The sequence below is a fragment of the Plectropomus leopardus genome, chromosome 7 (genome assembly GCF_008729295.1).
Source record: "Plectropomus leopardus isolate mb chromosome 7, YSFRI_Pleo_2.0, whole genome shotgun sequence".
NCBI classification, from domain to species: Eukaryota; Metazoa; Chordata; class Actinopteri; order Perciformes; family Serranidae; genus Plectropomus; species Plectropomus leopardus.
The window spans coordinates 13,086,229-13,112,198 of NC_056469.1; the positions used below are offsets into that span (position 1 = coordinate 13,086,229).

A 25,970-nucleotide genomic window follows, 5' to 3' on the forward strand; every position below is an offset into this window, starting at 1 on the left:
ACACACACACACACACACACACACACACACACACACACACACACACACACACACACACACACCTCTTCAAGGCCCTTAAATCCATCTATTGCACAGATCAATGTTGTCTAAAAATTTAAAAAAAAAGCAAACTTATAGTGGGGAAAACCCCTAAAATAAAACTAAAATGTGAAATAAATTAAATAAAAGCAATTATTGCACATGAACGCAACAAACATAAAATAAGGTGGCAATGTTTACAAAAACAAAACATAGTAGTGCCAATGTGAACAAAAAAAAGCCCTCAGTGACAAAAATAAGAGAACATATGACCAACATACAAAAAAAGGAAACACTTTGTACATTCAAACAAGTCATCACAGTTTAAGCACTTGAGACAAGGTCCGGTTTGTGCCGTCACACCAAAAACATCAAGTCAGCATTGCGCTGCATAGGTCAAAAAGGTAGTGCTTCGCTTCGGTCCAGAGTACAATTGGTAGGTGATAGTCCAAGCTGTGAGAGCTCTGAATCAAGAGCGTAGCCGATAGGGAGTTGCATTCAGAAGGCCAGATGAGCCCAAAACCTGATCAAAAAGGCCCAACAAGTGTCAAAACTTCAAGAGAGACCAGGCTTAATAACCAGTTCAGTACTATGGCACATGATGTTGCTTTCTAAGGTGTTCAAGTTGCATGGAAACTCAATACTTGACCGAACCCTTCAGCATACCAGCCAGTCTTTAGCAGCTGGACAGCGACACTGGTGAGAAACCCAGTCTGGGAATCAGGAATTCCTTCATCAACTCAAAGTCTGTGCTGGTGTGCATCAAATTTAGAGGAAGGGCCTCTGACTGTTAGGCCAATGTAACAAAACGAGCAGCTAAGACTTTAGGCCTTTAAAATTGCGCCTTCACCTGCGAGAGCCTTGTAGCATCACTTAGTGCTTGCACAATGCTAGCAGAGATCAATCATTTGACACTTTAGGAAACAGCTTCCCTTGACTTGTGAGTTCCAGGAAAAAGTCAGTGTTTCTTAGAGCCTCCAACAAAAAGCAAGTGTATCATGAATCCTTCAAACTCCTCACCACCAAGACTCATGATGGGCTAAGTGAGGCCTTCAAAAACCAGTGCCAGTCAAGTCATGCATATCTTTCATCTGCTCTGGTTAAGAGCAGGAAGATTGTCCCTCTTCCTGCGCCGCCAGGTGTTGCGGTTGTACTGCTGCTGGTTCCTGAAACCCGGAGCCGTGTTATGACCCTGGGGAACAAACTGCCGCTGGGGACTGAAGTTACCTTGAGACTGATTTTGACCTCTGAGGCAGCCACCTTGGTTGTGCTTGAAGCCAACTTTGTGCGGATCAAGAGAGCCATGGGAATTGGACCTAATGGTGTAAGTATGGCTATGCTGCCCTCCCATCTGAGGGTGGTGGAGCTGGTGGAGGGGGCTGGGGAGAGGGCTCGTGGAGTTAGTGTGCTGGGAGACGTGTGCAGCTTGCGACAGGTGACGGTGCACAACACTGATTGAGGGTGGATTCTCGTGGTAGAACTGGCAATCGGAGAGCGACGGGATGGTCAGGTTTTCTGGGAGAGACATCTGGACCTAAAAAAAAAAAAAAAAAAAAATCATGCAGAATATGCAATGAGAAGTCTACCAACAGTGAAGTGTTTGCATTGTTGAAACATGGTGGGAATTATAAACTAGAAATCATATCTCACTGTCAAATTAGATTTGATATGCGTATTCAAATTGGGGTAAATGCAATAGTTTTCATTCCCAAATTAAACATGTATATTGTCTATTAGAATACAAAGGAAAAAATAAAAATGTCAGTGTACTGAGTTAACCCTTTGAACTCTGCAGCAGAAATGGCCTGACAGTGCCTACATTGCTTATGTTGATGTCATTTCTAAAAAAATCTTCAAATGCTGTTTTTCCCTAAAATCTACACCTAAGCTGAAAAGGTTATGCAAGTATTGAATTTATTCCATAAATTTAAATATATATTACAAAAATCTGACATGTTTATTTTGTTAAGTTTCACAAAATGAATACATTGAGCCAAAATATTTCTAAACATACAAACATTTACAAAACATTTCTAAACAATATTTTAACTGTGTACATAAATTCCTTTTTGAGATATGCTCATTTTCATGGACAGAGTTCAATGAAAATGAGCACATCAAAGCTATCTGATCTAGTTTAATTATTGATTCCTCTGGTTGCATGGTGGGGTTCTGCATGCAACATACCATAATGACATCATCACAAGTATACAATGTGATGACACTTTCTGCTGTTTTTAAAGGATTAATAGGTTCTACACTGCCTGAAAAGAGAAATGTTAGTATAGGTTGATGTTTTTTCTAAAATCTATGAAAAGGAAGAAAAAAATGAAACCAACCTGAGGCATGGTGTGGAAGCCTGCAGGATGTGTGGCCCTCAAGTCAGTAGCCATCTGGATTACTGAATGGACTGAGGCCAGGGTGAGGGGGTGGAGCTGGATAGCAGCATTACTGCTCGGGGGGGAATCAGACTCCTGGAAAAAGACATGAAGGCACAGAAAGCATTAGACCATTGCATTTATCTCAAATTGTTTGTTTCTCTCACACGTTGCCAAAGTGGCTGTGAACTACTGAGTCACAAGTGTTTAAATAGAAGAAAAAAATAATTTGGCCTTACGATGTCACTCCCGGAGGAGGAGGAGGAGGAAAGTGAGCATGCAGAGGATGATGATGAGTGGTGCTGAGGGCTGGGGAGGAAGACTGGAGAAGGTGAGGGGGAGTCAGCACTGAGAGGGGAGGAAGTGTCTCTCCGGTCCTCCACAGAAACCAGCATCAGCCTGGCGAGGTCCTGCTCACAGGTCTCCACATCTTGGACCAAACAGAATACTAGTGTTTAAAAAAGTTTAAGCACATTTGACAGCGTCAGGTATATTCACGACATCATTTGACTGTTAAAAAGGGGAAATATTTTGTCACTGTGTCTGAAGTCTTCACAAAACACAACTGCAATATAAATGTTACAAAATAAATGCAAACAAGATTCCCACAAAGTTACCATGGTTCTCCAGCTTGGCATACTGCTTAGCTCCCCACTTCTTAATTGTCCAGTCTCTGTAGGCCAATACCTCTGGGCTGACTTTGATGATGCGTCCTAAAGTACTGCAGCACAGAGAGAGGTGTAATCCATAATGCTGCCAAGACAAACTCAAAACTAGTGCTGAAAACAAACACTGCAAAAGATAAGAAAATATGTAATTAATTAAGAAACCAACCTGTCATATTCTTTGTTGGGGTAAGCGCGTGCGAGAGGAGACACTCCATGACTCAGCACCATGTAGGCAAAGTCAAACACCTGCTTGACTTGCAGGACGCCATACGAACTCCTGCCCACGTCGTTCCCTGTGACAGCCACAAAATGAAAAATATATAGAGATTACACACAGAAGCAGTTTTGGACAACATAATATATGAATGACATCCTCGGTATAAACTCCAAGGAAATGTGTAAGAGCACTCAACATCTAGGCTTAACAGTGCCTGATCCCATCCTGTTCTAGAGGAGGATTTGGCAGTCAAATCAATATCGAATTAGATATAATTTTACTCGCAAATGTAACATACTTGACACAATGGCAACTACGCATCTACGATTTGAAACTAGAACTTCCAACAATTTCAGTGAATTTGGCAACATTTACACTATATTAGGTGTTGATTACAATTTTAACACCATTTGTCATGTTTCCCTATGTAAATGGGCAGATGATACATTTTGCCTGTTCGCTACTATTAGTAATATGTTATTGATATTATGCCATTAATGATTCTTCTTATCGGTCTTTTTCTTTACCTATTCCCTTATTGATTCCTGATCAATTTTCTGTGGGGGATAAAATTAGGCATACACAGGTTTTCATTTACGTATTCCTAATTAAAGAAAAAAAATCTGCTAAGTCTGCCTGCATGGCACTTATGTTATTGTAAGCAGACAAAGATTTTCTTTGATCATGAAACCCAGTGTTACAATTCTCTAAATAATCACTTAAATGTGCAGACTACGGCACAGTGACAAACCTGCCGAGGCATATCTACGTGATATACTTCTGGCGTATGAAATGTCTGCATCCCGCTGTGCTTTATCTAGTGACACATCTGTCACCAGTATTCAGGTGTCATCTTACAAGGGATTACTACTACCAATCAGAATAGTGATACGCTATCTATTCACCTCATACATGAGGCTCTGCCTCTCACACACACCCACAGGTAAGGAAAAGCTGTTATTGCACAGGTACTACTGCGGTAATGTCATTCGTTGCATAGACTGATTTTTCTATAACAACTGTAACACATAGTATGTTGCACTGTCTTGTTTCCTCTTGAGAGAAGCCACACTTTTGACTGATTTCTCCTCTCTGCCATTACTCTCTTGTTGCCAGTTTCTAGCAGTTTAGACACAAGTTTGATGTCATTGTTTTGCAGTAGGCAACTGTCAGAAAAACATGCCAAACAGACAAATTGGAACCGATTCTCAATTCACATCCCCACACGTGGAATGCTGAATTGATCATGTTGATCACCACTTATGCATCAATTCAAATCCCAATCTGACCTGGCTGTATTGGGTCTTCTATGCAGAGCATGGATGGCCTGTTTCCACTCCCCATGGCTTTGAGCATCTCCTCCTTACACAGGTAAGCCCCTCCATTCTTAACCCTGATGCCGGTCTTCATGTAGTTGAAATCGCGGCCATACAGCTCAAAGAACTCAATCAGCAGGATGCCAAGGTTGATGTTGGCCCGTCGTGTGTCAATTCGAGGGTGTAACTGTGATCAGCAGAACAATAAGAACTCATTATCTATACTTTGTAACCAAATTTATAAGCAACTTCAGCCAGGGTGAGTCCATTCACTGAATAGCAAGAAATATTAAACTTGTAATATTTTGTTAATGTACCAAGCGACACTATGTGTTGGCAACAACACAAAACATTAATAAAATCAATCTGATGAATCACACACACAAAATTATCTGAATGAAAAGGTGAAATTTCAGCACTGTGGACACATAAAAAATAGACCGCAAATAATAACTACTTTTGTAATCTACTGTTATCACACACAGATTCAAAATACATGCTATCACTGTGCTACTGAACTCATTGATCTTTTCCACAGTTAATGTTAATACCCAGCTATGGATCTTCCAAAGTTATTTATATAGAAACTGAGGAGCTATACAAAACACTGACCTGGGTTCATTCAAATTTAAATTTACTCAACAAGAGTGCAAATGGAATGTTATTATGTGGTATCACTATAAGCATATGATTAATGTGCACAATTTTTCCCTTTTCTTTATTTCTCATACAGATTACCATCTAATTCACATTTGTGTATTTGTTACATGAATGTGAATGAAAGCAGTCAACTTTGCTATTTCCTAAATCTTACTGACTGTTTCAACCATGTGTTTTTTATGTTCTTTCATATGATGTCATGTATGAAAAGACCTAACATAAACACTGTAAGAACACTAGCTGATCGCTGTAAACCAGTTAAATGAACAGCATTTGTATAGGAATGATTCTGTCCCAAACTTTTTAATCCATATAAGCAAATGATCACTGTAACTGGAATCACGTTTAGTGGTTTCCACTGTATTTAACTCCAGTTAAGATTACAAAAGACTAAACGCGTGAAGACATGTCCCTCGTTTTATGCACAGATGTGGCAATTTTGAGGAAGCACTGTAACAAAATGCCAATACTGAGAGCTTTCTGGTTGATTTGACAAAAGATTGATTATTTTTGTAGCAAAATTTGCATAGTTTTTAATGGACAACTTATTTTTGTTGATTTAACAGACGTGTGTTTACCTGCAGGAAGCTGATGGCCATTAGTATAAGACTGTAGGAGCTGATGCCTCCCGTAAAGACTTCATTCAGATCCCTTTGCAGCAGGAACTGCTTCAGGACAAAGATCAGAGGTGGTAGAACAGTGTACTTCTACAAGAAAGAAAGAAAGACAAACATTAGACACAAATAAAGAGACACCACATTTGTGCTGAAAATGATGAGTGTTTACCTTAAGATAGCTTTTGATGAACTGTGCTGCTTTAACAGCTGTCTCTACATTGAAGCTGATGTCCACTTTGACTTCAGTTTCATGGTCGGTAAGCTTGATGATTGGCACCTGAAGACAGGACAAAGAGTCACTTGGGAATCAATCCAAAGGTTGGTGAACCGATCAATATTTTATCATTCACAATGAACTAACTAACACAGTTTCTTCAGTTATGTCATTGACTGGGACCTAATATTGTAAACCCAACTGTGAGGGTTCCCAAAAAAACACTTTCAACTCTCTCCTGGTGACCTACTGTAGCTTTGTCAAGGACCTTGATGGGATACGGGCCCGCCACATTGTGTTTCTTCAGGGCTTGTTCCAGTTCCTGCAGTGGGGGATGATCCCACTTTCCAAACACCACCAGGTCAATGTCACTGATAAGAAAAACACAAATTACTTTGTACCGTTAAAAGTTTTTTCCCTAAAATATGTGCACAGTGCACAGTGATGCAGAGGTCACTGAAAAACAAAATATTAGATTAGGGTCTAGTGTTATGTTGTGCAACTAATAAAGGCTTCTGGGAAATGTTGTGTGAGCACAATGTGACCGCTTGACAGATTAGGACTTTTAAAGGAACAAGATAAAGAAAGAAGAAATTCTAACTATAACTGCAGGTTTCAGAGAAGCAATATTTCTGTCTTCAGCTGCAAAAAAAAAAAAAATCTGCTCTTGACCACCTCTCAATGCAGTTTCTTCTCTAAGATAGTACACGTATACAAAGTAACTTAATGAATTAACGTATATAGAAGCAGTCATTTTAGGAAATTAGTACATGAAGTGGTTATCTTTAAGACCTGGTCCTAATGCATAGTCAGTTTTGCCGATCATGGAGTTCAGCCTAAACGAACGATTGAGTGTTAGCTGAATACAGTGGTGTGATGCTTAAACAATCATTGAATTAAATAGCTGCCTTATTACCCCATTGAAATCCCTGTCATGACTGCTAGACTGATAAATAATTCCAACAAACTTTACATGGAAATGATTTAACTGCTGTTGTTTATTTGCAGAACAACTACCCTGAAAGCAACTTTTTTTCCCAGTATTGCACAGCACTAAACTCAGTAATTCTAATCACAATGAGACCTTGAGAAACATACTATACACGACAACACCATGAGAGCACATGGCGAAAAGTAAAATCTGAATTTCCTGTAATGGGGTTGTAGATTTGCCACTGAACAGAAATACTGAATGCTGTATGGAATCATGTTACTGAAGCTCTCTGACATAAACATACCCTCCTAAAAATAATGATCCTTCTTCCTCAAAACTAGCATGTCAATGAGACATTTAAAAACACGCCCATATAAGGTCAGACTATACAGGACACACAAACAAATATTACCTTGTTGGAAGATAAAGTCCTGTGCTGAAGCTGCCAAATATCTCCACCTGCAGAGTACAAGACACATTAATACAAGCCTGATTTAAAGAGGCAACACATTATTGTAACCGTTATTAATTTGACTGTTCGTGTCTTTGCTGGTTTGACCTTTGGGTATTGGCACTGAGACTATGATATGAATTTGTTTTATCCCTTGTACATTATTGCTTAAACAGCAAGTTATAGTAAAGTCAAACTAAATAAATTGTCTGCAAGTTTACTGCCTGGTGTGTGTTTGTGCTTTCTCATACCAAAGCAATCGGTTAGGAGAGAATAAAGGAAGCTAAAAAATATTGAAGTGATCTGTAATTCCTTTTTGCTATGGTTGTTGTGGCTAAACACGCCTATGACCTGTACAGAGAGACTTGCATCATAAAATGTCAAAGAAATCCTCAATTATTATTGCCATTAAGCAAATAGTTTGGGGAGGTGTTATCAGGTTAACTACCAACTTTATAAATAAGTCTCACAATAACACAAAACTACAAATTAAGTACTGCAAAACATAAAATAATCAAAGTTTTATGTCATTCTGATATTTTATTTGTCAAGCTCAATCAGTTTGCACAGGTGAGCATGTTTTCCTGTAAAGTTTAATTCTTCACATTAGTTTCAAGTCTCTTAATAGTGGTAAAAACTATAATGTAAAATAACTGTATTTTCTGGTCATGAACCAAAGTCCACTAGAAAAATTAAACATTTCTACTGCTAACACATATTGGTCTTTGGAGAACCAAGAGGCCCCGTGGGACCCCCCCTGGGCTATGATTAGCTCAAAATGTTTACAATGTTAACAAAAAGCCCTTATTTGTTACAAAGTGCACTTTGTCTAACATTCAGTTGGCAACATAGAATGGAAAATAATTCACTAATGTTACTTTGGGAGTGCACGCGACATGAATAATGATTACATCTGGCTGACTGTGTTTGGATGTGCAGTGTAAACTGGGCTGTTGACTGCCACCAGCGTGGCCAAACAGGATATGTGAAGTGCAGTAAACCTCCAGACACACTGACGGCTGAGTATATAAGACAATAACATTGATTTAAACAGCCCATGGCAGATTTGCAAAGCAATTTGCAAAGCAATAAACTAAAGTCAATACAAGAAGAAATAAAATGTTGAATTAAAAACTAAGGTAACACAGTGTCAGAACCTGCTGATGAAAGACAATAGTAAATGAAACTTAATGCAAAATTCTTTTGTAAAAATGTATTCTAAAATACATTTCTATATAAAATGTGAAGAAGCCTGCTCTCGTGTTTTGTTGTCATACACTGTCACCCATAAGAGTTTAAACACCTGATCCGGCACAGGGGGTGGGGGTCACCAGTTAAATCTGACTTCTCCTTTTAAAAAAATGGTCAGTCTGTCTGCATTCATATTTGAAATGGATTTGAGAACAGTTTACTTAAGAATGCACCACTAATCAGGTTCACTTGTGCATTTTTAAACAAACAATCTAATAGGCCTACAATGAGTCCCTTTTCCTCTAAAGTTTGTAGTATTCAGTCCGATCAGACAGCGTGTCAGAAAAAGGGCTGATTATATTCATGGTCCTGCTCTGTCTTCCTCATGTATCTGAACGACAGCAGCTAACACCACCTCAGACACATTATTCATCTCAATGCTTACAGGGTTTCTACATCTTAAGGTAAAATAATTTAAGACTTTTTAAGACATTTTAAAAGCCACTCGCAGTGACATCTAAGACCAATTTTACAATAACCAAAAATGAAACAAAAACAACAACCAAAAGACAAACATAAACTAACATTTTTTTAGTTAAAAACAGTATGCCCAACCGTTTATCGTGGCATAAAACCTAAGATTTTTGGTCAAGTGAAAAATTTAGATTTGGTGGTTGTAAGAGGTAAATACCAGGCTTTTAATGGTGATTTTTATTACCGATCTTGTGTGTCTCACTCTGTATGTTAGATTATTCCACTTCTTTAATTACTATCATGAAGGGTTTAAGAAGAGGGAATCTATAAATTATTATTATTTGAAAAATGGATGTTACCAATTTTTTGGAGATTTTACAATGCAACTACAGAAAAAAAACACTATAAAATCCTACTTCCCATGTTTCTGCATTTTTAAGACTTTTGAAAGATTGATTTAAGACATTTTAATAGCAATTAAGGTCTTAATTTTGCATTAATGAATTCAATGCCTTTTCAGGCTTTTTAATGATCTGCTGGAACCCTATGCTTACTTAAAAATGACCAGGGTTGAATCAGCAAGTATCAGCAAAAAGACAATTAAACTGATTAAAAGTCATCCATTTCACTGTTACTCAGAGAACTCGTGTTACTATAGAGTTTTTAAGGTCTTTTAAGGACCATCACAAAATCCGCTACGCCTTGGTCAGTACTGTTAAAGAAGGTTTTGAGTTCAATACTTGATGCAGCAGGAAGCTGCGACTTACTGACTGTTTAAACTAGAAGGATGATTAGCAGCACATCTGAAAATTGTACTAAATAAAGGCAAAGGGCAAAAGAATAAAATGACCTCAAGAACAGAGTATTGTGGTACACCTCAAGTAATCAACTAAAAATCTAAAACAAAGGTCCCAGTCTCACAAACTGTAAAAGCCAGATGGATTTACTGCTCCCACAGACAGGAACCACAGCTTGGGTAAGCTCTGCCAGCCCATTAACACTCACCCGTGCTGTGGGCCACAAGTCCTTGATGACACTTTCTATTCTGTTTACAACATCTCGTCTCATGGCCTCCTCCTCTGGTCGCGGTGACATGAAGTTAAAAAAGTCCACGATTTCTTCATGGAGACTGTAAGGAATCAAGGGAGACAGGAAACCTGGGATCATGGACCAATATACAAGAGGAAAAACAGTGTGAGCACTGTACAGTATAGGCAGTACTGCTGGATGTGTTTGAGAAACAGAGAAAGTATCAGGCCTAGGCCTAACGAAGACTATACTGCTGTTAATACTCAAAAAGGAATCTTTGAAACACTGAAAAAAAAGAATAATGCCTCAAACACATCTTTACTCCAAGACACTTAAATTTAACTTAAATGTCCAGTGTTTGGGATTTAGGGCCATTTATTGCCTAACTGGTATAATTCTCATAACTGTATTCATCAGGATATAATCACCCAAAAATCATACAGGGATGTCCAAACTTTTTTTGAGGTGGGCCAGATTGAATAATGTGAAAACACCTGGGGGCCAGCTGCTTCTCGCATCAAAAGGGTTCAGAAGAAAAAAAAAAAGATTCCACAGAAAAATGGGACAAACGCAACCATTTTTATCTTTCAATAACAATAAATTTAACTTTACAGCAGCTCTTAAGAGCGGTGGTCCCCACTGTCGCCACTTCTATGCTGGGACCATGTCTGCTGTCTAGCAGGATATGTTGTTTGCTTGTCTGCTGTCTATTTATAAAAATAAAGTTCTGCCTACATAGTTCCTACTTGGTCAGTGTTTACAAAGCTTATGATAGTCCTATCATTGTAAGATGAAGGAAAAAATGCAAAGTGATCTTGCTTGTATAACCAATATTGTGTGGCCAGCCACATATAGCATGTCTTGAAAGTCAAGCTGAGGGCCATTTTAAATCAGTCCTGGGGCCCCCGGGCCAGACTGTGGACATGCATGTGTTAAAATGAGCCATTTATACCTACATAAGGAGCAGGTCCTCTTTCATGGAATAAGCCATGTAACCTAGAACAGACAAATCAAACACTGGCTCTAGATACGGCCATTTGCGTTTTTGCATCAGCCGCTGTTGTTCTGCAACTTCACCACTAGATGGCATTAATCCTACACACTGGACCTTTAAGCATTTTGCAAACTACTTTCATTGCTAGATGCACATTTGTGCAAAAGTATTAGGCCACCTTAAACTTCAGTATTTTAGCAAGGTTATAATGACCTTATATATTTATTTTGCAGCAGTCTCTTTACTAAAATAAAACCAGAGCATACAGGAAATACATATACAGTATATGGGCAGACCATATGAGATTTACAATACTTATCTTCTGTTATATCTGAAGATTTAAGAAAACTTCAAGATGGTCTGCCTCAGAGAGTTCAAGAGGAGCTACATGTAAAGACAGGTCACAGTAAATATTGACCTCTGTCTGAAGAAGTCATTTTGTTCTGATTTTTTGGTGTTTTAATGCATTGAACAAGGTCTTTGTGGTATCTGTATCCTTATAAAGAGAAACTAAGAAAAAAAATAGATAGATGGTCATTACAACTTTGCTAAAAGAACAAATGTACGGTAGCCTAGGGCTTTTGCACAGTACTGTATATTGCAATATACGAGAAGGAAAGGCAGAATTGTGGAAATGTTTCTTTAATACTGAACATATGTCCTTACATATGCCCTTATGAACCAGTGTGCATTAACAGCTGCTCTTTTTGATAGGTGAGTTTCTCTCGGAGCCCCAGACCTCACTTGGAGAAGCCCTCCATAAAAACCTCCTCTTTCTATCCTTACCCATTGATACCCGGGCTGTAGCGCCTGGTCTTCCACAGGCTGCATGAAGAGTCTACATGGTGTCCACTGCAGCCGTAGGACAGGAGCGGGTTGATGCCGTGGAAAGTGTTGGCTCTGTTCAGATGCCTCCTGCGGCCGGCTGAGTGTGACTGATAGTGGTGGTGCTTGTTCCCATGCTGATTTTTCATCCCGGTGGGGGTGTGGCCGCCAGATTGTTGCATGCTGCGACAGTGTTGCTGAACAGTGTGAAAAGGCGGAGGGGGATACTGCCGTCTGAGATTGTTCTCGTTCAACTCGCGCTCGCCGTAGTGTAAAAACCGGCTGGCCTCTTCTGCGACGTTCAAATTATCGATTTGCAGAGAGGAGCCGGAAGGCGAGGAGCTCTCGGCCTCCGAGTCCAAAGAGGACGAGGACGGTGACAAGGAGCCCTTCCTCCGGACATTCCCCCTCTCCCCGCCGCCGTCTCGCTTCGGCAGTTTCCCGAACACACACCCCGGCGGCGGTGCTACATTTGTGCAATACTCGCCGTTTGACTCCGTGGAGTTTGCATTTTGCGCTGCAAAGTTGCGCTGGTGGTGGAGGTGGTTGTCGATGCCGGAGTTAGCCCCAAATCCCCGAGGGGTTTCCCAAATGTGCATCCACAGGGAACTGGCAGGTCCCTTCTGCTCCGGCTGGATCCAAGCGGTCCTGGGATCCATTGGACTCGAGTTTGTCGAGAACCTCTTCACGGAGAAAATGGCGAGCAATTTGGCAAATTAAACACTTGGCACTCGAGGAAACAAATAAATCCTACCGCGCTGATTTACTTGTTATCCTCGAAATGCTTCATGTCCAGGAACTGGTTTGGTTTTTCGAGCGGCTTGTCCAACTCCACTCCCCATGTAAGCCAGCCAATATGGCGCACCCAGCAGCACGGATCAGCGTCTACGCATGTCTGAGGGATTTAAATCTCTGAACACACCCCTCGAGACTGAAACATGCGTCAAGTTAACTGTCAGACAACCACAAAGGCCAGAAGAAGACGGAAGCTGAGCTATTTAATTCTTTAAAAAACAACAACAAAAAAAAAACCCAGAAAGACCCACATCCGACAACACGTAAAAGACAAAATTACAAAGGAGTGTAAATGTATTTGTAGTTAACAAATATACTATTCATATTATTGATAACATATTTATATTTTTCATTTATTTTCACATTATATACTTTTTTAAATTGTCTTAATTTATGTCCATTTTTAAAGCTGATGCCATAATCAGACTAATATCACCACCATCTTTACAAACATTCTCTCACTAATAATCACGGATGGATTACTGAACTGGCCTACCAGGCAAGGGGCCCAAAGTGTCAGGGTGGCCCCGTGGCCTCTGCTCGCAAGATGTCACATGTACCAGCCAGGAGGAGACTCAAAATGACCTCAGGAGACACAAAATAATCACAAAGAATGTATAACACACAAAAGCATGTATATTTACTACAAAGACATGCAAAACCACCACAAAGTCTGCTTGCATGGCTCTTGTGTAGTAGGAGGGGTGGTAGGGCCCTTTGCATAGCTTACCCTTTGCAAGGGGCTCATTGTCTCATAATTTACCCATGCTAATAATAGCCACTTGTAATATTCCCTTTTAGGTTAAATACAGAATCAATTATTATAAATTTACATAAAACGAAAAGAAGCATTACAAGAAGTACTTTACACCTCTGCCATAAAACTAGAACGATTTTTTTTTTAATTTATTCATATAGATTGTTAAACAGAAGTGCAGCTATCCCAATTTGAGGATTTTTTCAAACTCCTGTCCACATGTTCAAAATGATTTCTTAAAAATTGTTTTATTTAGTCAAAATAATGTCCTTCCTTATATTATTTTACATTTCAGTGATAGGACCCTAAAAAATGTTTTCTTAATGTAGGTATTAGGTAGAAGAGGGTGCATATATTTTTGATTCAAACGTTGGGGCTTTTATTTTGAAGGCTAGTCCCGGAAATCGTAGCTATTATATGTTTGACTTCTTCTCATAGATCAGACCAGGGAGAATAAAACGTGATAGTTGTAGTAATTTGCCTGGATCATTAGTTGCTGTCTTTATCACTATTTTTTAATGTAAATGCCAATGTTGTGGTAAATGACTTTCAAATATAAGGTATAAACAGCAGGGTTTGTTTTTTTTTTTTGAGAAATGTAGGTTTGTAAATGACCTATTCTCACATATGCTAAAGATGTGTATGAGGTCAGTATATGAAATAGTTAACCACAGAGGGCATCAATGCAATAACATACGGTATATTCATTTGACACAGGTAGAAGAGAACGCATCCAAATAGACATGATTTAGTTCAATATGTAGAAACTTTAATTTGAAAAAGTTAAATAACCTCTGGAACTTTAAACTGTACAAAACATATACTGTGGCAATGTTATTTTTCATTCAATACAAACATAGATACCTCATATTTACAAACACTAGTATGAAGAAACACTTGCAGCAGTGCCACAGTTGAACACATGTACATATTTTACAATATTTAAGAACATTCCCTGAGTACAGAAAACAAAAAAGGCAGGGGTTTATGCATTTATTACAGGCCGTGGACAGTCTAAAATTTTAGCAAACCATTTTACATGACCCCAACAATAAAAACTGAGGAATCATTTGCTACAAAATCAGAGTACATTTAAATGATATATTCATTTTAAAGTAGAAGTGCACATAAAAAAACAACTAAACAACAACTAAAATGTTTGACTCTTAATTGACAGTGCATTTAAATTCAAGATTTGCAAAAACCTCCAGATATTCTGTGTTAGGAAGAGAATGAACCCCGTTTGTGACTGGTCATGTGCCCAAATGGTAAACAGCTCTATCACAGGCTGTCAGCCAGCAAGTTAAAATGAGCTTTGAGGTGCATTACTGTATTTTATTTTACCCCGTCTTTAAAATAAGTACAGACTGACACGCATGCTTATGTGGATTTGTAAAGTATGTGCGTCTCTATTAGCTCGTGACCTGTCTGCAGACAGATGCTAACTGGTTAATGCAGCTAGTGACAGCAGGAGGGACACTCTGAGATATTTCTCCTCTCCATGCTGCCAGGGCATTCATGGCTGGCTTGGGGTTGCAGGGAGACAGGTCATAGATGCAATAGCCGGCTGCTAACTGGACCTCCCATGGCAAACCTGGGGAGAGAAGACATATATCCACACATATTGAGATTAGACTTCTTTATGGTAATACAACTGCTGAATTGCCTTTTCTCTTTCATAATAGGATGTCAGACCATTACATTTAATTTTTGATTTATTTGGCATAACTATGACACTTACACATACCTGCCATAATATACTGCCATACTGCCAAGTACAGATGTAAATATTGGAATGTGCTCAAAAGGCGACTTATTCTTTTACAATGTCATTTATAATAAACATGGTTTCAAATAGTTGGGTAAGCGTATGTAGAAGTAGTCTCATACAACCACACTGATCTCATGGTGTGTCATTCTTTGAGAAGGATCTGGATGAAACAATCTTGAACCTGCACTAAAGAAAATTTTGGGTTGTTTGCATTTCTCTAAACCAATCACAATCATCTTGGGCGGTGCTAAGCCCAGGTTGCAGCGAAAGTGCCCTTGCAAAACAATGTTGGGGGAAACTTGTTTAGGTTGACTCGGAAGGTTGAGGGGATTTTACCCAGTCTACATTGTGTGAGCTTGACTAATATAGGAATAATCCCTTTGAGGGAAAACCTCAAGCTTCAGAATGTTTTGAACACTCTTTCAGACTGTTTTTTCCTTCTATTTTTGAGACAAGATGATGTCAGATTGTGACAGATTTCTCTACATGGTCATCTGTTTCAGGCACGCTACTGCTTTACATACACTATTACATGTAGCGACATGTAACAGTCTACATCAGGGAAACATATATTTTGGTTGGCCATGTTGTTCATTCCTATCCAGTTTCAGATCATATTTCCCCTGAAACATGCTACAGGTGTTCCAGAGCAGACAATATAAGGAAAAATGTGCTTTTTGACCATTAAAGCGAGTTAACATATTTTAGTAAAAACCCAAACCCTAGGTATTAACCTGAAAATGAGCATAATAGTTCCAAAAACAGTTTCAAAAATCCTGGTTAAGTGAAAGCATGGTGGTGTAAATTGGCAGTACTCTCAGCACACAACAGAGGCTGCGTATTAGTTACAGCCAAACTGAATCAGTCTGTGTTAACCAAAGTTTCTCATATTTCATACCTTCAGTCTGTCCATGCATACCAAATGTGTTGATGACGTTGGCTACAGTTACCACAGAGGAAATGCACCTCTCTTTGATTCCCAGTTGACCGAGGCGTCCTATTTAAGACAAAAAACAAAACAAAACAAAAAACAAACAATGAATCACCTTGGTGATTATTAAATTACACATCTGGTTATAGTTAACACCCGAGTAACTTAACAATGCAACTGACCAATGAGTCGGAGTACAGTGGCGACAGTCACATCAGAGATGAGTCTTTGTTGATCTCTGGGCTGTGACACCCAGGTGTTCATGAGTGGCCACAGCTCCGTGCTATCAAAGTAAAATGAATACATTAGCACAGGATTACATATTACACTTGCTTTAAAATAAGTATTTAAAAAAATCTTTAAAGGTTTAGTGTGTAGGATTTATTGGGATATAATGTGACATGTATGTTTTCTTTAATGTATAATCACCTGAAAGTAAGAATTGTTTTGTTTTTGTTACCATAGCATGAGCTGTTAATATCTACATACAGAGCGGGTCCTCATTCATGGAGGACGCTGTGTTGCACCGCTATGTTTCTACAGTAGCAAAGAATGGAAAAACCAAACATGGGCTCTAGATGGGGCTATTTGTCTTTTTGGGCCAGTCACTGTAGTCAGCAGCCCTTCCACATCAACAGTGTTGGAAAAACAAAGAATTTAAACATGAAACTGGATATTCAGTGTTTTTAAATGTTTTAAGGTCCATTTGTTTTGGAGAGGTGGAGACCTCTGTGGATAAATAGGCCCCAAATAAAAACAACCAGAACATCTAGATCTTGAGTTATGAGAGAAAAAGGTGAGCACAAATTAGTAGGTGCTGGGCTTTTGGCCTGTCTTTGACAAGCATCGGAGATAGCCCAGTGTTTTTTAACCAGTTTAAATCACATGTTACATTTGTTCTGGAGAGGAGGAGACCTTTGTGGCTTCTGGCAAAACCTTCTGATTGATGAACACTGAAGGAATTTTAACCCGGAGAAATTTTAGCAGGTTGCAATCTGCTATCTTACACACTGTTCCTTTACCAAGTTTTACATGGTTATTTTTGTGTTGTTTAGAAGACAACTGTGATTAAAATTAAAATCATTAAGAACAGTAGCTTCAAGGCAGAAAAAGTGACATACCCCAAGACATGATCATAGGTCCACTTCCACTTCTTGTGTTTACAAAGGACTTGCAGTGCTGAGACAAGCTCCCAGGCCTCAGTCCCCAGGTCATGCCCATACTGACTGTGTTCAGTGAAAGACAGGCTTGACCCTGAGCGAATGTCAGACAGTGTTCTGGAGATCAGCGTGTCAATGTCACAAGGAGGATTCTGCAACGATACAGGGAGATAAGTTTTAGAACGCTCATTCTACATTATTTGACAGGGCACAGATGCGAGAGAAGAGATGATGTGATAAAGGCAATGAACTGACTCTAAACTTAAGGTTAGAAAATCAAGCATTGCATAGAGCTAAAATGCAAAGGAAATTGTTAAAATGGCAATGCTTTCACCAATCACTCCCTTTGAAAATCAGGGGATATGCATCAGAAAAGCTAGATTTGAAAAAAATACACATAACTTGACAAATGTAGAGCCACATATCTATACAAATACTTCACCTTCTCCCAACCAAGAAATGCTGAGAGGCAGCTGAGGAGGTTCTCTGGTGCTGTCAGTTTGGTGACAGTATGTATTGCCTGGCACAGAGAACCACTGTGTGAGAGAACATTGGGCCATGTTGTCACCATAAACAAAATCAGCTTAGCAGAATCTGGAAAATCTGCAGTAGGGAAGAAACAATGACAAAAAAACATTAATCATATTTAAGCTTAATGGATTTGGATGAAAAAAAACATTGCAGCTGAATAAAAACTGTCTTCACAGATGCCAAGATAAGTTAAAATGGCAGTGCAGGTGTATCAAGTGTGTGTAAAGGCCTACAATATGACACAAATTGCAGACCTTCTGTGAGTAGGCTGTGGGCCAGGATGTGCACCTTCTCCCAGTCTCTCTTCTGTCTACAGATCCCTGTGTGGACTCTGCAGAGGGCCTGCATGTAGTTACTGCTGAGATCTCTTTTCTCTGTTTTCAGCTTGTTCAGGATGGCCAAAATCATATCATCTGCCTTAAGCTGAGGAGAGAAGTGAGAAAACATGCACATTAATTTCACATGGACACAGATTTTTGAAAACACACTTTGTCTTATGAGGCATTTGTCTTAATAAATTAACTTTTGTCAGAAGACTACCTAACAGCCACATGCTTGAACTGTTGTTCAATTGACATTTTTACTTCCTTTATACAAAGACTGCTGATATATTGGCTTCTTTTTTCTTTATTAAACCATAAGCAAGTTAAAAAAGGAGGGATTAATAAAAGACTGGAAAATAGCCAATTCTGTGAATAGGGTTAGGGTTAAGGGTTAATGTTTTTGCTGAAATTGCTGTAGCAATACAATGTTAAGCCTGTTAGGATATTATTTTTCCGGTTCAGTTGATCAGATAAAAATTATGTCATTCATTTAAAATCTGGTGTGTACAAATAACCTCACAGAGATTGCCTGATGCTAGTTTGTCTCAAGAAACTACTGTTACCCATACTGGAAGAACAATGCAAAGTGACCAGAGGCTCAGAATTTAGTTAGTGAATGAATGGTAAGAAGGAAAAATAAAAAAAACAGGAGTTAAATAACAACCAGTATACTCACCAAACCGCTTTGGCAAATCTCAGAGATAACCTCCTTTTCCACATCTCTCAAGACAGGCTTTTTGGGCAGGTTACCCACAAACAGGTGGCTCTGGATCACAGGCAATAGATCAAAACACTGGCTTTCAATCTTCTTTAAAAAGTTATTTATAATATTTTGCTCTGCAGGTTCTCCAAATTCCATGGATGGAGGGGTTGTTTCATTTTTTAGCAGTTTGGGCCTCAAAGTCTTGGGTGTAGTGGTCTCCTCTCCACTGTTGGAGGAGGAGGAAGGCGCCTGCCTGCGACTGACAGCAGGAGAGTCGTCATCTAGCCTGAGACATTTGCTGCTTTTGGGTTGAGGCAAACTGATGGCCTGTCTTTTCCCTCCTCTCATCTCAGTCTTGGTGAAGGCTGTTGAAGTAGAGTTAACACTTTTAAAGCAAGACATCTGACTGTCAGTTGCTGAAGTTACTGTTCCACTCTCAGAAGAACAAATACCGAGACCGACATTCCCTCTGAGGATGCTCAGAGTTCGGGCATGGGCAGAGAGCTCTGGGTACATGGTGTCAAGCATTCTCATGGAGTTTTCTTGAGATGGACTGGAGGAAGACGACGGAGAAGAGTGCACCGCCGTAAAGGGCAGGCGACCTGGGACAGGCAAGGCATGTTTTGGAGTGGCGGATCCGAACTGAAGTGGTGATGAGGGGACTCCGTTTGGAGGAAGTGGACTGTTTAGAGATGAGGAACACAGCTGCTGGCTGTTGGGTGTCAAATGGACCTTGACAGGAGTGGTAGGCGAAGCCAATCTGTCCATGGGAGAGGGAAATGAGAGCTTCCCAATAGCTTGCCTTGGATTGATTGATTTGCCTGCTTTCGGAGGTGTGATCACTGGCGTTAGAAGACGAGGAAGTGGAGGGCCCAGTTCAGAGCGAACCTGGCCTATGTATTCTAATGGTTGAGCTGCAGTTGAAACTTCCACTGGAGTGGGATCTTCCTCTCTGATCACATGTGGGCTTTGTTTTTCAAGCATCTTTGTACATTTTGACTCCAAACATTCTTTTTGTCCATTTGTGGCAGCAGCACTGTTTAATGAGATAGTAGCTCTAACAGAGCGCAAGTTATAATTGTTCTTTTTATGGTTACTTGTGTCTGTGCTGTCCCGAGGCAACTCTTTGACAATGGCCTTTTCTATGACAGCTTCTTCTTTTAAATTAGAGACAAACTGTGGGGTTTTTTTGCTTGCTGAAATGTATTCAGAGTTGTTTAATTTGTCTGAGCTTTGATACGTTTCCAAAGCCTGCAATGCCACATTGGGTAACACACATGAAGGACTCAACTGCCTGCACACAGAATGCATATTTCCTTTAACAGATTCACAGTTAACAGTCTGTTGGGAGTCAGACAGGGAAGGGCCAGGATCTACTAGTGTTTCACTCTTCATTGTCTCCATGTCCACATCCAATTTTGATGGAGTTTCAACATTTGCTTTACCAGATTCCTGCTCAGCATGGGACTCTTCATCTTCTATCTTCAGCAGTGAAGACTTGTGAGGAGACTGTGGATGACTATCACCATTTGACTCTGAGCTAGAAGTCGTTACATGAACTCCTCCAGATCCTTGCGCTTCATTTCCATTTTCCCTCCCATGAGGTTTAATGGATGCATCACTTTCAAGCTTTTCTTTAGCATTTGAATTGGAGGCATTACTGATGCTGTCACTGCTGCTTGACAGACAAGGGTTATCGTCTGGCATGTCTGTGTCCTTGCCAAAACAGTCCTGATGACTTTTTCCCATTTCTGAACCATTTTCTTTATTTGTACCCTCAGCGTCTTGCACAGAGTCAATCAATGTTGAGGAAGTACCTGACTTTGCATCTCCTTTTTCTTCACAGATTACAGTTGTATCACTTCTTCTGGGTGACTCTCCACCACCAGGAATAACATCACTTGGACTTCTGTCTATATCCATCTTTGTAATAGTCTCTGACTGATCTTCCTTTGCCTTTCCTAAAGCATTTTCACTTTCAGAGATGCTTTTGGTATCACTGCTTTTGGAATTTGCACTACAGGATTGGTCTTGACTTTCTGTAGTTAATGAGACAACCTCTACCATCAGTGTTATGTCTGATGTGGAAGAAGAGGATGATGCCGATACTAAAGAAACAGTCGCTGGCTCCAGCGAAGTCTGCATGTCTTTTTGAAGAGGCATTTCCTCACCATCTGTGCTGCTTTTGCCCTTCACTTCAGTAGGGCTACTCAACTTATTTTGTCCCAATTCTTTGGAGTCATTTTCAAATGAAATGTGTTGTACTTCCTGTGTTGTGACTGATAGCAAGTTCACTGTCTCCTCTGTTGGTTGTGCATAAGATTGTGGACCGTTACTTGTTACTGATGTTGTAATGAGTAAGGACTGTTCTTGTTGATGAGAAACCGGGTCATTGGCGATTTGGGGATGGGTTTCCTTTTCTTCATCATATGTCTCCATAGATTCCATCTCTGTGTCCTGAAAGTCAGGAAGGAGAAAACAGAGATGTAACATGCAATAGCATACAACCATCATAGCACTTTGAAAAGGACCAGGCCAACCAGCAGACAAGAAAAATGCCAGTTATTAACTAAAAACTTTGGAATTACATTACAGGAGCTTTGGTGTGACAAATGTGCTTTACTAGAAAGGCCAAATCTGCAATTTTTGAACATATAAATCACGTGTATGTTCACAGGCAAGTAATACAAGGCAAACCAGAGTTTTGTGTGTTTCTCCAAAATACAATTAAATTAAGTTTCAAAATATTGAAAAATAATGTCACAGTTTCTTAAAGTAGTAGTTGACACAGAGTGTGTTTTATCTTCTGTGACTTATTAATTGCTTATTCATTCATTGTAATTACAACTCTTGCATTGTGAATTCAATATCCAATAAGGCAGATAAAAGCAGCTTGCACTATTTTAAAACCATAAATAAAAAACAGGGAAAACTGCATATTAGTAATTTTTCAAGAGCGCATTTGAAAGAACACACCTTAATTCTCGTCAAATCTGGTAGTGGTGAAATGCAGGGAAGCAGTGGTTTGAACATTGCCATTATCTCCCCAACAGATATTTCGGAGCTGCCCGAGTCAGGAGATGACTCCTTAGTTTTGCGTTCCTTGTACAATCGCTTGCTCTTTTTGGGAGTGTCCGTTTGCTTCTTGGCACTTGTCGACTGCAGAGATGCTGGCTGCTCGATGGCTTTCTGCTTGTGAGGGGAGGGTTTTATCTGTGTCACAGTGTCCTTCCACTGCATGGGGCAACTGTGGGATTCAATGATCTTGTGAGAAGCAGACCTTGATGCATTACTCAGATGAGATTGCAATCTGTTTTGTGGGGAAGAGGGTGGAACTTGCTTGGACCTGCACTCTGAAATAACTGGAATAAAAGAGAAGATTGCAATAAATGCATGAAATGGTGAAAGAAAATTGAAAAGCCAGAGGTAAAAGTAAAGACACAGTAAAGACACTCAATGAGCTAATTCATTAATAACACACAGATAAAGTTAGCTTAATGATGCCTCACCAGGTAAGTGCAACAGGTTTGCAGGGAGCTGCTGCTGAGGTTCAACACACGCCCACAAATTCTGTAGCAACATCTGGAACCTCTCTGAGAAACAGACACAAACAATCACAAGCTGCAAAAAATTTACAATGATCTTTTAGGATTGATGCATGCGATTACCTCCCCAAATAAATGTGATAAATAAAAAGTGAAGCTGACTGCATACCTTTGTCAACTTTAGGTTCCTCAGGTGCATTAGCTTGAGCTGATGCGCTTCTATATTCTGCCAAGAAATAATTCAGATGTCACTTAACTTTTGTTTCAATGTAATTTTAATTCTCGAAAAGACACTGCTGTTTCATAGATTAAACTAATTACTTTATCTTACGGCATTTGAAACCTAATTTTAAAAAGATAGGTCATTTGTAAGAATTGTAACAATTTTTGTTTACCTAAATTCTAACCTGAAGAAACAAGATCTGACCACAGAAAAATAAGCAGTGTAATGCTGTTTTTGTAAATGAAGCTTTAAGTTGCTTACCTTTACTCCTTTCTCTTTCCAGTTTCAGCAGTCTCACCTGCAAATGAATTGAAATTATACACAAAGAAAAGTCAGTTGAATATTATTGAAGATGCTTCCACCACTTTGCCATATGTAAAGGGTCACTACTGTACCTGGAGGTCATCAATATTTCTCTCCAGCAGGGTTTTCTCTTTGGTCAGCTGGGATATTTGATGTTTTTGATCGCAAACTGAGTCTGAAATAAGAACAGAAATATGTAAAGCTAAATCCCCAAGCAAGTACTTTCAATATTAACACAGATTCAGACATTCTTATGAACATGATGCAATTCTTTATCTTTTCATTGTCAATTTTTAATACCAACCTTCAAGCAGTCTAATGTTATTTTCAAGCTTGTTCTTTCTGTTGATAAGAAAACAACACAGGACCTTTTAGCATAATTAGATTGAAATAATTTTGTCAAACAAAATAAGAGAAACAATGAACCATGAATAACACAAAGTTTCATAACAAATAACAGAAAAGACACATTGAGAGATAGATGGACATGGCACTCATTAATGTCTTAGTTAAGAAACCTGTAAAGCAAGTGGAAGTTCTTACCTGCTTGTTGTCTTGGCATTCTCCTCAATCAGTTTTTCAACTTGATCTGCTTGTGCCTCAGACGTCTTCAGAAGTGTCTGAGGAAATGAAAATTAACATTTACTTTATTAACCTATAGATTCTGTGTATGAAGCTGCAGAGAACAATAGTCATCATTCATTGTCAACAATAAGATCACAGCAATTTTAAAGGACTCAAGTGTGTTTGGAGAGCACTTTTTTGCTTACCTGGGTCTTCAGCAAATCATTTTCTACCGCAGCCTTTTCCCTCTTCAGCTGAGCATTTTCAAGTGACTGTGTTTCTATCAGTTCTGACAGATAAAAGAACAAAAGCAAAAAGTCAGGGGTGCTTTTAAAACCATCTTTAAAAGATTATAAAACATTTTCACAAGATTATTACAACTGTTTTCATAAGTTATGCAACTATTCACTGGTAAAAGTTACAGCATGCAAATTTTAAGTACCTTTCAAGTCCTTTAGCTGGTCTTCAAGTTTCTTATTTCTGAGGGATGTGAAAAATAATAGCATTTTAACACAAAGATAATACCATCATACTATCATTAATTGAACTATCATAATTATGACATAGTTATCTCTTACTCAGCTGTCATCTTGGTGTTTTGCTGCTTCAGCGCTTCCATCTCTTCAGACATTGATCCATAGGCTTTGAGCGCATCCTATAAAGATCAACATATCATCAGAAAAACAAACAAAAAATACAAAAGTGTGGCTGGCACATTTTATGTTGTAGTACTAACGTTAAGCGACATATACATTATTACCATCAAAAAATAGTAGTTCATAAAAAAAAAAAAAATAATGATATCCTACAGAGATGGGGCATACCTTCTTTTCCTCCAGTTCTGCTTGCACAGATTCATAATCTGCTGTCTTCTTCTCCAAAGTAGCCCGTCTGATCTGCAGCTCATGCAGCTGTTGTTGAAGCCTGATCGTGTCACTGCATAAAACATTTTAAGAACAGTTTCATGTAACATGTAATAACATATTGCAAATAAGCGTTTACTCTTTAAAAACTACAAGAGATGATGATAACTGATAGTCTTTCAGTAATTCATCACTACAGAGTTACTCTTGTCAAATATTCCCATTAAGATATTTTAAATTATTCAGAAACTACAAACAAAGGGATATTTTTAATTAATTGTGACCACCATTATAATGCATGTAAAGGGTTAGAAAAAGAAGTAATATATTTATAATAATTATTAACGGGAAACACTGACAAACAATCCGCAAAAGTAAACAGATAACTGGCTAGTTTGCTACAACAAATGTTTAGTAAACCATATAATGATAGCCAGTTGGAAAAAACTAACAAAAGATTACAGTTACATAATAGTCTTGATTTTGATGTGTAACTATGCTATATCTGTTGAGGAAATTCTAAATAACATGGTTAAAAAACTTACCCAGTTACTTTTAGTGTTTTACTGAGACAATTGTCCATGGGCAACACACAAGGTTAGGTTAAGAAACGTTAATTTAATTATTAGCTGGCATTAATTTTAGTTACACTTAATATTTATCCCGGGCTCCGTAGAAATCAAATCTCAGTACGAAATGTGTTGTTTCCTGAATATTGTTCGTCTATTCACAAGACAAATTATTTCTAGACTCCAATTTAGTCACATTAGTTGTGACAGAGTGTCTCCTGTCACAGCTAGTTAGCTGTATTTTTTAACATAATGAGACGTGTCTCCATGGTAAATACCGTACTCACTCAGCAACCGTGATCTTCTGTTTCAGCGCCAGAAATGACGACACATATTCTGTCAGGCTCTGTGATCAGAGAAAAGAAGAAACAAAACAAAAACAAACGGGAAATATTGTCATAATTCATATTTACCGACAACGTTCACATGGCTGATAAGATATAAACAGTCACAATTGTCAACGAGTATGTATATATATTCAGTCAACAAAGACACAACTTTTCAGTTGACTCGTCTGTCACATAAAGATGATCTGACCTGGTTCAAAACAGAGCAGTTTTGACAGTTTCCAACCGTCGCGTCCGCGGCGACTGCGGCCGTTTTGGACTGACTGTCCCCTGGCATCATGGTAAGACAGATTCCACCGAAACCCTCAAAGCCGATATTTTAAATTACAAAAAGTTACGACCATCTCCCGGTGATACAAAATCCACACAGGTTCAAAATAAACTTCACATTTTCGCGTCTCCCACGTTGACCAAGGACCCAAGCCAGGACCCCACGGAGGTAGCTTCGGGAAATGCCGTTTAACTTAAAATCAAATATATCTCACGTAGTTGTCACCCCTCTACAAATTCTTGTATGCATTCAATTGAGTATGAGTAAGAATGGTGCTCAGTTGTATACATTTCTGTCGACCGAAATA

At 39.0% G+C, this 25,970-nt stretch overlaps 2 protein-coding genes across 3 annotated transcripts; both read right to left on the reverse strand.

Moving 5' to 3' along the window:
- Window positions 1-265: 265 nt before the first annotated feature.
- On the reverse strand, window positions 266-12,858 carry LOC121946289 (terminal nucleotidyltransferase 4A-like). Of its 2 annotated transcripts, none has more exons than XM_042490792.1 (12): window positions 11,969-12,858; window positions 10,165-10,288; window positions 7,456-7,502; window positions 6,360-6,480; window positions 6,065-6,172; window positions 5,857-5,985; window positions 4,592-4,805; window positions 3,252-3,378; window positions 3,035-3,138; window positions 2,657-2,847; window positions 2,379-2,513; window positions 266-1,573 (listed from the first exon to the last, which is right to left on the reverse strand). In XM_042490792.1, the coding sequence occupies exons 1-12, from the start codon at window positions 12,664-12,666 to the stop codon at window positions 1,127-1,129; spliced, it is 2,445 nt and encodes an 814-aa protein (XP_042346726.1). In that variant the 5' UTR covers window positions 12,667-12,858; the 3' UTR covers window positions 266-1,126. The 2 variants fall into 2 exon arrangements, with proteins under 2 accessions (XP_042346726.1, XP_042346725.1); XM_042490791.1 differs by having other exon boundaries at window positions 2,657-2,865.
- Window positions 12,859-14,306: 1,448 nt separating this feature from the next.
- Window positions 14,307-25,783, reverse strand: ice1 (KIAA0947-like (H. sapiens)). Its single transcript, XM_042490599.1, has 20 exons — window positions 25,583-25,783; window positions 25,333-25,391; window positions 24,438-24,549; window positions 24,192-24,268; window positions 24,056-24,093; window positions 23,820-23,902; window positions 23,593-23,669; window positions 23,354-23,391; window positions 23,142-23,224; window positions 23,008-23,044; window positions 22,693-22,749; window positions 22,488-22,571; window positions 21,955-22,340; window positions 18,952-21,435; window positions 18,207-18,375; window positions 17,864-18,024; window positions 17,383-17,573; window positions 16,444-16,544; window positions 16,229-16,327; window positions 14,307-15,153 (listed from the first exon to the last, which is right to left on the reverse strand). The coding sequence occupies exons 1-20, from the start codon at window positions 25,670-25,672 to the stop codon at window positions 14,972-14,974; spliced, it is 4,608 nt and encodes a 1,535-aa protein (XP_042346533.1). The 5' UTR covers window positions 25,673-25,783; the 3' UTR covers window positions 14,307-14,971.
- Window positions 25,784-25,970: the final 187 nt, after the last annotated feature.

Bases quoted from the DNA above. Each gene is read 5' to 3' on its own strand.
- ice1 (XM_042490599.1), bottom strand. From the start codon at position 25,672: ATGATGCCAGGGGACAGTCAGTCCAAAACGGCCGCAGTCGCCGCGGAC. The intron at 24,094-24,191 runs GTAAGAGATAAC...CACATCCCTCAG, and splicing joins AACACCAAGATGACAGCTGA to AAATAAGAAACTTGAAGACC. The intron at 18,376-18,951 runs GTGAGTATACTG...TTCTCTCCTCAG, and splicing joins AGATTTGCCAAAGCGGTTTG to CTTAAGGCAGATGATATGAT.
- LOC121946289 (XM_042490791.1), bottom strand. From the start codon at position 12,666: ATGGATCCCAGGACCGCTTGGATCCAGCCGGAGCAGAAGGGACCTGCC. The intron at 10,289-11,968 runs GTAAGGATAGAA...GATTCCTTACAG, and splicing joins TACAGCCCGGGTATCAATGG to TCTCCATGAAGAAATCGTGG. The intron at 2,866-3,034 runs GTAACTTTGTGG...TTTAAACACTAG, and splicing joins TGCCAAGCTGGAGAACCATG to TATTCTGTTTGGTCCAAGAT.